General features: G+C 41.0%; 2 protein-coding genes across 2 annotated transcripts in view; both read right to left on the bottom strand.

Annotated features, from left to right (window-relative positions):
* Nucleotides 1-13742, bottom strand: part of LOC124378518 (C-type mannose receptor 2-like) — a 95569-nt gene that overhangs the window by 31379 nt on the left and 50448 nt on the right. The window lies entirely within an intron of this gene.
* Nucleotides 1-13742, bottom strand: part of LOC124378517 (receptor tyrosine-protein kinase erbB-4-like) — a 44361-nt gene that overhangs the window by 7266 nt on the left and 23353 nt on the right. Inside the window, exons 4-14 of the mRNA XM_046838218.1 lie at nt 9226-9360; nt 8883-8948; nt 8567-8685; nt 7925-8066; nt 7675-7788; nt 6413-6539; nt 5887-5960; nt 3834-3924; nt 3554-3753; nt 2693-2825; nt 495-588 (exon numbers count right to left, since the gene is read on the bottom strand). Coding sequence (XP_046694174.1) covers nt 495-588; nt 2693-2825; nt 3554-3753; nt 3834-3924; nt 5887-5960; nt 6413-6539; nt 7675-7788; nt 7925-8066; nt 8567-8685; nt 8883-8948; nt 9226-9360 — 1295 coding nt within the window. The remainder of the gene's footprint in view (nt 1-494; nt 589-2692; nt 2826-3553; nt 3754-3833; nt 3925-5886; nt 5961-6412; nt 6540-7674; nt 7789-7924; nt 8067-8566; nt 8686-8882; nt 8949-9225; nt 9361-13742) is intronic.

Genomic DNA, 13742 nt, shown 5'->3' on the forward strand with positions numbered 1-13742 from the left:
GAGAGAGAGAGAGAGAGAGAGAGAGAGAGAGAGAGAGAGAGAGACCAATCAATAGACATAGAGATATAGCAACATTCAAAGGAGACACATGAAAGAAAGTGATAGATAAAAAGAGAGAAGGATGGATGGATGGATGGATGGATGGATGGATGGACAGACAACTATTGAAAAAAAGACATTGAGACACAGAGAGAACAATCTTTCTGGCATATAAAAAGATAAAGCAAGATAGAGAAACATACAGAAAAAGAGAGTGCCAGATAGATAGATAGATAGATAGATAGATAGATAGATAGATAGATAGATAGATAGATAGATAGATAGATAGATAAAGATAGATAGATAGATAGATAGATAGATAGATAGATAGATAGATAGATAGATAGATAGATAGATAGATAGATAGATAGATAGATAGATAGATAGATAAAGAAACAGAGACACAGATATACAGATAGAGAGAGAGAAAGTAAGAAAGACAAACTGGTTCTTACTGGTCCGTGACAGGTCAGTGTTTTGTCTCCAGATTTCTCACACTGGTTATCGCACACCACACACACTGATCCATTGACAAACTCACGGAATTCTCTGCATACACACACATACACACATTCAGTCTTGGAATAAAACAAGCTTTCAGGTTTTCCAGAAATATCAGCAGATTTCAACTGTGACCCTTCAGCTCTTTGTATTGTTTCTGCTCCTTAAACCCCAGAGCTCAGAGAGTCCAGAGCTCCAGGGCTGTGAGACAAACCATGAATAATTCAAAATAATTCCTTCTTCTTGGGGTCAGACTGGGTGAGTTAGAGTACACACAGCCTTCCCTCCACTGTATCCCAAAAGACATGTCTTGTTTAGTTTTTTCCTTCAGTTTTTCATTGAGATAGAGCATTGCAAAAGTATTCACTTACTTGCTGTCTTGTTGCATTATAACAGCTTTAATATAAAACCTTTAAATGCGATGTTTTATATATATATATACATATACCACAAAAACTTACAGGTATACAGCAGAAATTGCAGTATTTGTCCCTAGGTCGTACAAGGTGGTATCAAAAGGTTTTGAGACCAGCTCAGTTCTAGCTCTGTCTGTAATGACCTCTCTCAGACGCCTTAAAACCCGGCAGTAGAACTCACTATTGACGGTGTGGCCTTGCGACGAATTCTCAACACACAATGCTTCGAATGTCGAAAAAGATGATTAGCATGCATTTGGTCAAGCTGCGGACCTGCCGCACCTTTTCCGGTCATTGAGACGAAGCAATAGTCTTCACAGTGGAAGAGCACATCTCCGAACCGTAACCATACACCCCCAATTTTGTCACCTGTAATGATCTTTGACATGAAGGACGGCTCATCCACGGCACACTGACGGAGTTCTTGTCAGACTTGACGTGGTGTTTATTTCTGCTCCCGAATCAGCAGCCTGGAGACGAACTTAGTAGCAACATGGCGCATGTTCAAATCACACATGAAGATCGCCTGGTTGGTTGGTTGCCTTCCTGATCTCTCATCGTCTTCCAGTGACCTTGCATTTTTTAAGTCTGCATGCCACTCGAAACACCCTGAACAACTAATTGCAGCATCGCCGTAATCTTGCCGAATCATGTCAAACGTATCTGGGGCAGATTTGGCCAGTTTCAAGCAAAATTTCATGTTTGTTCTTTGTTCTAACTTGCTGTCTATGATGCAATCGCGATCTTATTCGCTCCCTGTACTGTGATTGCAGCCTTCTGTTGGCGTGTTACAAAACCTTTTGATACCACCAAGTACATGCCAAAGAGGAGAACCTTGGAACAGTAGCTAAATAACAGACATCAGTTTTAAAGTTTAAAATGCAATATGTGGCCCAAACCCAGAACTTCCCATCACCTCAGGAACACCATTCCCACAGTAAACACTGAAAGACTCCTCTTGCAGCAGGACAGTAACTCCAAAATGCATCTGAAGCTACACAGGAGTGATCTCAAGGCAAATATCTTGTAATGACAAATCAAATCCCAGACGTCAATCCAATAGGTAATCTGTGGCATGACTTGAAGACTGCTGTAGACCAAGACCACTTGTCTAACTTGAATGAGCTGGATCAGTTTTGCCTTGAAGAATGGGCAAAAATCCAAACAAGAGAGTTCTAGTTCTATTTCAAGCCAAAGGGGAGTGTCTCAGTTGAATTTGGCTTAGAAGGTCATGAATTTGAATGCCAGCACCACAAAGCTGCAATCGATGGGCCCTTGTGAAAGGACAACATGTAAACATCCAACGAGTCTAAAGAAAAAATTAACAATATTTCCTTAAAAAAATGAGAAACAAAACCACAAAACAATATCAGTGTCTATAGAGATTTAAATAATTTGTTTAATATACATTTGCTGATTTCAATCTGCACTGAAAAACAGGGACAGTCAGACTAAAGAAACTTTAAAGCTGTCTGATATTTTTCAAATACTTTGGAGAACTCTGCTTCCCAGAACACATCATGGCCTACAAATAAGGCCACCCTGGACTACACTTCCCATCAGCAGACTTGATCACATTTGCAGTCACATGTTGACTAATCACACACCTGAGGATATTTAGGTGTAGGCCTCAGTGTAGACCGGTCTTATTTGCATGCAGTGCAAACACTGATCTTGCAGCTATATCGGTTTAGCCTAGCCTAGCCTAGCTTAGCATGCAGTATTAACATACTTACCCTTGGTAAAGATTACAGGACTTCACGCACGTCCTCCCACGGCTGTAGTACCTACAGGATACACACTGGTCAGGCCCGGGACCCCAACATCCTGCTTCTGAACACAGCTTATCACACACACGTTGCTCTGTAACTGTAAAACACACACACATAAAGGCTAATAAGTTCACTACAGAAACAGAACACCTTTCCCTGGAGACGTCGAGACCTAGTTTGCTCCTCGGTGTTCTCGGTGCCCTGCTCGGTGTACATGACATTATGAAAGTGTCATATTTCGGAGACCTTGGTCGTGTGGTGTCTTCTTGCAATCTGCTGCGGGAAAACCACTGGAAATTTGTATACCACGAATAGAAACGGATGCGGGGAGTCATGCCGGGACACAAAGTTTACTTTGGGAAATGAATGACAGGGGTTTCTATGAGGGACAGTGGAAGTGCAGTTACCTGACAGGCTTTGTTCCTCATATACTACAGAAAAACAATAATTTTTATTTGAAAACATCCACGAAACTCTATAAAAGGCTAAAGCTCACAGAATTCGCCTCCTTGTTAGCCTGTATCCTTAGACCGAAACAGACATGGTCATGAATACTTGATATATCAAGCACAGTCTGCATCACTGGCCTTCATGGATAAGTGGATAATGAACGAGACGGCTAACATGCACAATCGATTCTCCTCACTACAAACCCATTAGCACGCCATTGACATCAACCCCCTGTAAACCAGGTTCGCACTTAGGAAGGATTTCATGTATGTTAGGTGTGGAAAGCGATATTCTCCTCCAGTTTTGTAATTTACTGTATCTTGTCTATTGTTTAAGCTCGTCCATAAGCCTGGCGTTGGGGTGCGATCGACTCACCGCACTGTTGCGCCTCCTTGTTGTTGTTCAGCAGCGCTCTCTGACCCGCCGAGCGGAAAAACCTCGTCCAGTTGAGTGTGTGATAGAAACACAGCTGGCTGTTGTTGCTGATGTAGACGTTCCCGGCGTGGATCTCCAGCAGAGACTGGAAGCCCAGTGATGTGATCCAGCGCTGCTTCAGGATCAGCAGAGATACGCCGCTGAGGGAGAAAACCTCATAAATACTCTTAACAATCTTAGAATGTACACTTACCCGATTTTGTTATTAACACGCACTCACCTGTAAAGTGCTCGTCCGCCAATGATGCTGAGGTTGGAGAACACTCCGAAGTCCGTCATGTTCTCCGGCCATGACTGGATGTTCAGGAAACCTAAAAAAATAAAAAACAAATAAAACGTATGAAACAAATGCAGTTTATTATTTAAAGTAAAAAAAAATGGAGTAATTAAAAAAAACCCACTACAAAACACCATACAATGCAATGCAATACAATACAGAGGTTTATCATCGACTTGAAGGTGTGCAATAATGTGTTTATATAATAAGTGTTCCTCTTGAGAGGCGCCGTTACTTTTTTTTCTTTCATTACCAAAAAGTTTCACCCCATTAGATCGGAGACGGTCAGAGGGACGGGTTTAATGTGATGAAAGACAGAGTTCTATTTATTTTGATCAACTGTTTCACCACCAGCAGCAATAAATTCTTATTATTGTTAATAACAAATATTGAAAAATGTTCATCATTTAAAATATTTTCCCATCCAGATTATATTAAACACACTTTCTTAAAATACTCTTTTATGGCCCATGTAATTGAATATTCATATTTCTATGCAAATTCATATTTCTATATATTCATATTATTATTTTATACATTTTCTTTATTGTTGTGTATAAAATGGGTGATTTGATTTCATTTAATATTTACAGTATTAATGACTACATTTTGCTTATTTTATGCATATTTTATTAAAGGTAAAGGTGATTTTTTTACAATTATAGCACAGTAAAATTCTTTCTTCACAATTCCCAGTGATGTTAGGAAGCTGCAGTCAGAGCACAGGGTCAGTCATGATACTCTGCTCCGGAAGTGCAGAAGGTTAAGGGCCTTGCTCAAGGGCCCTAAACCTTCAGTAACCTAGAACCTTAACCACTGAGCTACCACTTCCCTAATTTTCACATATCCCATCTTGTCAGGAAGCTAAAGTCAGAGCACAAGACCCGCCATGGTACAGCACCCTTAAAGCAGAAAAAGGTAAGTGCCTTGTTTAAGGGCCCAATAATAACATCCCCTGTTATTCCCTGTTACATCCCCTTGAACCCCTGACCTTATCAGTAAACTAGTATCAATCCCAGGTCATCCTAGGTGATTCATCTCCAGGTAAGGATCTTCTGATATTTCTGCACAGCACTCTGATCTCCCTTTAAACCACTGCTCGCACCTCGGAGTAACCATGGACAATGAGCTGTCCTTTTCCTTGCACGCTGCTAATGTGACACGCTCTTGTCCATTTCTTCTCTACAACATCAGAAGAATTCGACCATTAATATCCACACGGGCGTCTCAGGTGCTTGTTCAGGCACTGGATGATTGCATCTCTCTGCAGGCAGGCCCACCTCTGAACTCGATTTGTCCATCACAAATGTTTTGAAACACAGCTGCATCACTTGCGTTTAACCTGCCTACCTGTCCTTCCACACCACCCCACTGCTGCTCTCGCTCCACCTGCTTCCGTTAGCTGCAGATTCAAAACACTGATGCTTGGCTACAAATCCAAAAATGGACCAATACCCTCTTATTTCAAAGCTCTTATTTCTCTGTGCACTGCATCACCCTGCCTCAGATGTTCTGGCACCGCTCAACTGGTCCAACCATCTCTCAGGGTACACAGGGCGTACATCAAGACTTTTATCTGTTCTGGCACTGAGGTGAAGGAATGAACTTCCCTAGATGGCTGATCAGCCACTGTCTATCTTCAAACGACAGATAAAGAGCTTCTTCTTCCTGAAACACTTTACTAGTGCTATAATTCCTCCCAATAGAGTTCATGCTGATGGTATTGTATGTTTGCAACCTATTGTAGTATTCATTAATGAAGACTTCTAAGCATTTTTTGTACGTCCCTTTTGATAACGGCGTCTGCTAAGCGCCGTAAATGTAACCTGTAATACGAAGACATCAGATTTTCCGTATTTATATATATTTATTTACTTTTTTTTTTATATATATGCTCTTTTTTTTCTGCTCCCATGAGTTTATTCATTTCCCCTCTGTTGTATTGTATTGTATTGTATTGTATTGTATTTATTTCACTCCAAAAGCTGCTCCTTACCTGTGATCTCTTTTACTGTGAGGAACACACTGAGTCTCTCAGGGTCCAAAGCTCTGATACCGTGGTACATGTCTCTGATAGAGAGTGAAGAGAAGCATCAGTGAGCTCATGAGCCATTTAAGGGGGCTAATAAAAATCTCATGGAGAGAAAGATGGACTAATGTCTTTTCAGAGCGACACGTCAGCTTGAGTACTGACGATCTAGCTGATTGATGGCATGTAAAAAAATAATAAAACTGCCATATAAAAAAAAAACCTCATACAGGTGACTAGACTCCAGGTTCTGGAGGAAAAAAAAAATTTAGCATATGTGCAGCAAAGCCCTAAAGTTCAAGTAAAATTGAAACTCTGTTGCGGAAAATCGAGCCCACTCCTGGGAAATCAAGTTCGGAGATGGATTAGGTTACCAAAAAAAATTGTATTTCCAGGCTTGTAAGCTGCAAAGCAAGGGCGAAGGAGAGAAGGAAGAAGAGGCAGTGAGAAAGAAAGAGAAAGGAAGAGAGAGAGAGAGAGAGAGAGTTCTCACCCTTTGATTCCGGTGACGAGGAAAATGAGGTTGCCGTTGATTTTGGTGCAGTTGATGAACTTGTCGATGTTGCTCGAGTCGACCGTCTGCGCCGCGTGCAAAGCACCAGTCCCTATTCCATCACACACTCAAATACCAACACACACCAACAAACACTTAAACGCAGCTAATGACTTGACGATATTATATAAACAACTATAAGCATTGCTAGTTTAATATTCATAACTGATTTGGTTTTGTGGTAAAAAGAATGAAGTGCGACACTCTAATTTATAATTTTGATCTAAAAAAGAAGAAAGCCGGATTGAAGAGAACAGGATGCTGTCTGGTATTTTGAACACCCTTGGAGAACTTGGAGAACCAAAAAACATGGCTGCCGAAGACGACACTTTCCAACATTGTCACTTTCGCAGTCACCTGTTTACTAATCACACACACCTGAGAACAATCACACAACACACACTATTTAAGAGCATTTGAGTGCCTACAACTGATTGACCAAACCTTTCATTATTGTTTGCTTGGGTTTTGGATTCACTGGTGATATGGTTTGCATGGAATTTGCTTGTCTCTGGATGACCAACTACCGTTTTTAGATTTGTGTTTAAATACGAAATGAAATGACTCTGAGCATGTGCAGTCATCTCCACTCACCTGCTGTGACAACCGTTTTCAAAAAGTCCCAATTGGTCATAATATATTACAATTACATAGACCCAGTGTATGGATTTAAACTACATTTAAATAACTTTCCCCCTCAGTTTAAGATTGTCTCATATGTGGTTCTTGCTTAAGCTGTTCCACAAATTTGGAGGCATACAATTATAAAGGATGTTGAAGGGTGCATTCGGTATTCCTTCGCTTGAATCTCCAGACCCAAACATGTCAGAGCATCACGATGCTTCGTTACACAAAATCAGCCCCATGAATATATGCTTTACATGGGTTGGAGCTCTGACCTCAACCCTACTGAACACCTTTGGAATGATTTTTCCCCTATCTGACAGCACCCCAGGCCTCCGTACATCACCTACAATAGTACCTGGCTTTACTAACCCCCTTGTGGATAAAATGAATCTCCACAAAATCTAGTGGAACATCTTCCCTGAAGAGTGGAGCTTATTACAGGACTTTCAAATTCGAGGCACAGTATAACCCAAATAGTGTATTTGTGTGTGCACAAATTAACACTAGTTGTAGAGCTTTGCTAATTAGCCAAGCCTTGATTATTTATTTATTTATTATAGCTTTTAGATGTTCACCTTTAGGACAGATGTCAGTACAAGGGACGCACATCCTGACGTGGTTCTTCTCCACCTCCATCTTGTTACTCGGGCAGGCTCGAACGCAGGAGCCATGATCCACCACAAAGTTGTCTGGAGGAAACCATAGAGCAGCTTTTTACTCTATTTGATTTGTATTTTTTGAGACACACACTCGCGCAAGAACATCCGAACCAAACGTATACCGTTGGATCTTTTTCGCGTTTTTATTCTTCCCCGCCGTACTCACGTGGACATTTTTGGACGCAAAACGCTCCGTACGTGTATCTGACATTGGGATTGGGTTCCAGCTGGAGGGTTGCGGGGTTGTACATAACCGGTTGAGGGCACAGAGACACACAAGCGCCGCTGTCATTGAAGTTTCTGCAAGCCTGCGTCAAACACACACAAAAAGGGCAAAGGTCACTGGGGATTTGGGCGAATGAATCACGCGGGGTTCACTTTTGGTCATAAATCATTCGTCTGGCATTCAATTAGGATTCGTTTTATTAACTTAAGACCATTTTTGCACAAAAAAAAACATAATGAACAATTGATCCGAAAGTGAAATGCTGTTCTAATTAAAATCTAGGCATGTATATAATCCCTGGGTGTGCGCAGCAATAACCTGAGGTAATTGAAACTCATAAAGCTATAAAACAACAACGCCATTATCGCAGGGGTGCCATTACTTTCAGGAGATGAAAGCCGAGCCGTTTGAAACGCTCGATTGTGTAATACCGTGTAATAAACCGATCGCATTCGGATAAATAATGCCTGAATAAGTCTGTACTGTACTACTACGCCAGGCTGTAAAAAAAACGTAATACTATAGACACGTTATGGAACAACAGAATATTATATCATTCCATAGAAAAGAAAGAGGACGTACGAAGCAGTCGGTGTGTTTGGGTCCCGAACAGCCTCCGGCACACTCGCGGTGACAGCAGCCGCTGACGAATGGACTGAAACAGCGACTGTCACACTGATCAGCGCACACCGTCTTTGTTACTGACACACACACAAAACATCCAACTTACACCAGGATTCCTTCTGTTACCGTTATATCCATTAGCAACATATCAACATATACCAAGTGAAGACGCAACAAATGCAGTTTTAAGGATGTTTATTTAGTCTGGTATCGACTGCGTGATGGTGTGTTATGTCTAATACACACTGGCTTTGAAAACACCGTGATCACTCACAGATTTGGCACTGATTCTCTTGGTGTCCCCAACAGCGTCCATTACATGATCGGTGGCATCGTCTGCCTGTGGAAGAAAAACAAATGGGACTAGGTGAATAGGGAAACTCCTTTTATCCAGTCTTCTCTTTACCAGCATGTTTAAAGTGAACAGGGCACTGTTTTACGGCTCACTTGGAAGATTTTCCCAGTCAGAAACAAATCTAACGATTCCACATCCTTTTTCTGATCCGTCTACGTGGAGATATTCATCGTACCATGATTACATCTGTTGTTGTTCGGCTCATGCATCAATAATATAAATGCAAAGGGGTTCTAGCTAGAAATGTTAAGGACTGACTCACACGAGTAGTTGCTGTTGTTCGACGGCACCACCAGCAGTTCGCCTCGAGTTTTCTTCATGATGTCCCGCCAGTGGATGGTGTCCACGTGGCACAGGAACTTGTTCTGATCTATGTACAACCCGCCGTTCAGGATCTCTGATGGAGAAGACAAAATGTCTTTTAATCTACAGACCAAGCTACATGTAGCTACCGCTTCCGGAGCGATTTACAACTATCTTATTTATACAACTGGGCGGATAAGGGTCAAGGGCCTTGCTCAAGGGCCCAAGCAGGGCAGCATGGCAGGACATTTTAATTCAAAGTCTAATGTCTTATCTAATGAGCTAGCATGACCCCTTCTAGCTACTTCAATTATCAAACCAATGTTCACCTCTACGAAAGTGTGAATCAAATGCATTGTGAACGGGAGCTACAATTGTGCTAAAATTATTGAATATAAGTTTTTTCAAAAAACAAACATAATAGGAGTGGAGCTTAACATTGCTTTATTGGCATTTGCTAGCGAGATTTGAATAAACAGCTCCTGGAAGTAGTCTATTTTGGAGGCAGTTTTTTATTTACTGTTTGTAGTACAAATTAAATCCTTTGTATTCAAGTTAACGCCTCAAACGTTCTCTTCTAAGGAGCTCTACACTGATTGGTTCATTCATTCGAGTCCAAAAATAACACCTGCTACAACTTTACCTGGGGAAAGTTCAGGGTATTTAGAATCTGGTTACATGCAGACCTCTGTGCACTACTTTAGCACAGCCCTAAGAGAAACCCTGAGGTCTACTTCAGTACAATCCTCGAAGAAGCAGATGCGAATGTTGAGACCGATGAATGAACGAGCGAACGTAACCGCCGAGTGTGTGGAGTAGACACTTTTCTGTAATCATGTTTTAGACCTCTGTTTTCATTTCAGCTGTCTCGAATCTTTCTGTATCGTAACGAGTTTGGAAAAAATATGCCAGAATAAAAAGATGAATGAAACGAACGGCGTTGATCTTTCGTTGGTGCTGCTTTGTTCGAGCATTTTGGTCAAAACAAAAGCTGAGACGTTCAAACAGGAACCTTACATGACCTCAGAATACGACTTTTTTGGGTTCTATTCATCATGCTCCCATTTCATGTGAACGAATTCAGCAGAATTTCCCAACACTATGGTTCTGAATTCTGTTCAGTGGGTAATCCCTGACAGCCGAACACTTATTTATTGCACTTTGCATTCGACTGAAGCGTACTCCAAGAACAGCCAGCTGTATTCTGTGAGACGGAAAGACCGAACGTTTAAATTCCACGCAGGACGGCTCACATTTAAGTATTACATTTGGAGCCTCTTGAAACCTTTTCATAAAGCGTCCAGGTTACAGAATAGCTGCAGACTGCAAAACAGACACACCGTCTCGAGCGCCCTGGCACGGCAATCTGGTGCCTGCTTTGAATATGAAAAGAGGGCCTTCATAAAAGATTCAGCCTTTCGGAAGTATATTATAACCTGCTTGGCACAAAACATCTCCAAAACAATTTGTCTCCACAATTTGGAGTCATTCCCTACGGGCAGGATGTAAGGATACTTCTTTGGTTCTTTTTTTTTCTTTTCTAGCATCCAAAAAAGGCATCGATCAATAATGTAAACTACCTGGCAGGGCACACTGGAACCTGTTTCGAATTTGCTGAAAGACTCTGCCCACCTGCATGTATGCACAGGAGCTTGGCATAAAAACCTTTCCAAAAGTGTTTCTTTCCATATTTCAGGTTGTGAGTGCCAAGTCAACATGAGGGAGAGCAACAGCCTCGAATGAATGGTTATTCAATAGACTGCTTTCCAATATCGTGGAACAAACGTAGAGTCATTTAAAACCAGTTCATTGAGGCGATTTAAGAAAATATACAAGAGTATATACAAAATCGCATTTATGCGGCGAGACTTCATATCGTGCCGTGGAATGTTTATATTTATACTTAATTAAGGCATTGACATTTATTTGGGGGTTTTTATACATTGTGTTCAAGCCATTTTGTTCTCAGAAACCAGCATTGAATGCTCAGGGGCGGGAAATGACAGTAGATCTGCAGGAGCATGGACAAGTGTGCCAAACGGAAGAATTTACACTGTGCATGAGGAAAAATCTGTTTGCCAGGCAAAAAAACTCAGCAACTGCTCCTTTTCTCAACTATTCCTTCTGATTGCACGAATCTTGAGCAGTGGACGAGCGCAACTGGACTGATGGTAACCTGAAATATCGTCTCCGAATCTAAACTCAGATCTGATTGGCTGTTTTACATTGGTGCTACAATATGATAAATACTATATGTAAATCCTGTAACCAGTTGTTAAGTGTTTTCCCTGATGTTTACAAACACTATAAAGGTTTGTGGACCCCTAAGTATAAGATTGGTGTGTGCTGTTTAAACAGTCCATTAGTCCCTGTTTGCTTTTATAAGAACCTCCAGTCCACTGGGAAAATGTTCCACTAGCTGATGGGGAGATTTGTGCCCATTTAGACACATAGGTGTTAATAAAGTCAGGCACTGATGTAGGTGAGGTGATTGCAGTCAGAGTTTACAATCATCCCAAAGAGTCTAGAGCAGGAGATCTTCCACACACTTTCAACCAATGTACAGCATAGCTTCATGTAGCTGGCTTTGTGCACAGTGGTATTGTCATGCTGGAACAGGTGGAGGTCAGTTCGGTGAAGTGAAGGAAAAACATCCATGCTAGCGCATATCAAGACATCCTATACTATTGTGTGCCTTCAACTTTTGAGGTTTGGGGGGAAGAACCACATATGGATGAAGAAGTCGCAGTAGGTTTCCCATCACTTTTGTCATGCGTACAATACAACTGAGAAATATCTTCTGAAATCTCTTCCGGTAGGTCCGACATCTTTTTGAATTTGGCGTTTCCAAAGACGATTCGATAAACAACAACAAAAGAAAAAAAAATTCAGGAGAACCAGAGGCGTTTAAAGCTACGCTTTCATGTGTAGATTGGCGATGCATGGATGAAAGGAAGTCAGGATGGAAGGACGCTACGCCACCGGATTTGCGATGCAGCCTTCATTCACTCGTTCGGTCACGGTGGCCCTTTTTAAACACGTACTTTCCATTTGTGCTGCGTGAAGCTGTGATCTCCCGGGTCTCAGATGTTCCTGTTTGTTTGCCACGTCTATTAAAGTAGCAATAGGGTGAAGGAAAAAAGGTTGTGTGAAAGCGGAATGGGTTTAATATGATTTATATGTATGAGATTCTGACCCGCACGGACACGCTGCTCTGGGGCTAATCAGACTCGCTCATGTTTTTGTCCATTCATCAACCTGGTTTGGAGGTAAAGCAGGAGAGACTGTCAAAAGTATGAGCATAAATACATTTAATCATTGATTTTTGACCTAAAAAACACATTCGCGAAAAAAAAAATGGATGTTATTACAGAACGTATGGGGACGCTTCTACATAATAAAAGATTTAAATATTCATTTGACAATATGTTGATAAATTATATAATTGGGCCACACTTCCAATTGAGAATTATGGAGGGCTTTGTGCTCTTGGGAATCTTCTTGTTGTTGTTGTTGCCTTCCCCAGGTCTCTGCATTGCAGCAATTTTGTATCTTTGACCTCATGGCTTGGTTTTTGCTCCGATTTGCATGGAGGCTCTCTATAGAACAGTGTGAAGCTTTTCCGTATCATGTCCAATTTTCCACAGGTAGAATCCAGTCGAGGTGTAAAAACATCTCAGAAACGATCAAGAGAACTCTGGAGCACCGGAGCTCACTTTTCAAATGTTGTTGCAAAGGGGTCTGTAGACTTGGGTATGAAATCTAAAGACACTGCAATTTCAACATTAAATAAAAAAGTGGGGACTTTCGGAATTAGCACTTTTTGTCTTTAAATTAAAACTTCCTGCAGACTACAAATATAATCCAAATTTACTACCAGATTTTCCACAGGACCGGTCCATGGCCTGGTGTTTGCCGAAACCCTGATTTGAAGTATTGATTTATTAAGGAATCACTGTTCAGAGACCTAACACCAGTGCTATAGACTAATGTGTTGTCCTTTAAATGTTTACAAGAGTCAACTATTCAATTCCAATATACTCCACATCTCAAGCTTTAAATAAAAGATGTATATATACAGAATATACTAATGGAAAAAAAGTCTACACTAAGTACACTATTACTTGCCATACAAATACTGGTATAAACCTCATGGCGCACATGTTGAGCTTGGTATCGTTTCCACTTCAGTTTTTTGTACATCTAAGTTTCTTTCCTCTCGATCTTCCCACAAATTAGAGCTGTGTCATTAGAGTCTAAAAATATTTTATATTGAACCATGCTGCGTTCGTTTCCTTTTTCCCCCCTCATTGGCTCCATTAACATCTGATCGTTGAGAGGAAATGGATTTGAAGTACTTATCCCGAAACAAACATACAGACAATCTCCTGATTTTTATTTATTTTTTACTTCAACGAATGAGAAATGAAAGCAGGAGTTTAACAGTAAATGATTACTGCTAAACCGGTGGATTAT

The sequence above is a fragment of the Silurus meridionalis genome, chromosome 24 (genome assembly GCF_014805685.1).
Source record: "Silurus meridionalis isolate SWU-2019-XX chromosome 24, ASM1480568v1, whole genome shotgun sequence".
In the NCBI taxonomy this organism is placed as follows: Eukaryota; Metazoa; Chordata; class Actinopteri; order Siluriformes; family Siluridae; genus Silurus; species Silurus meridionalis.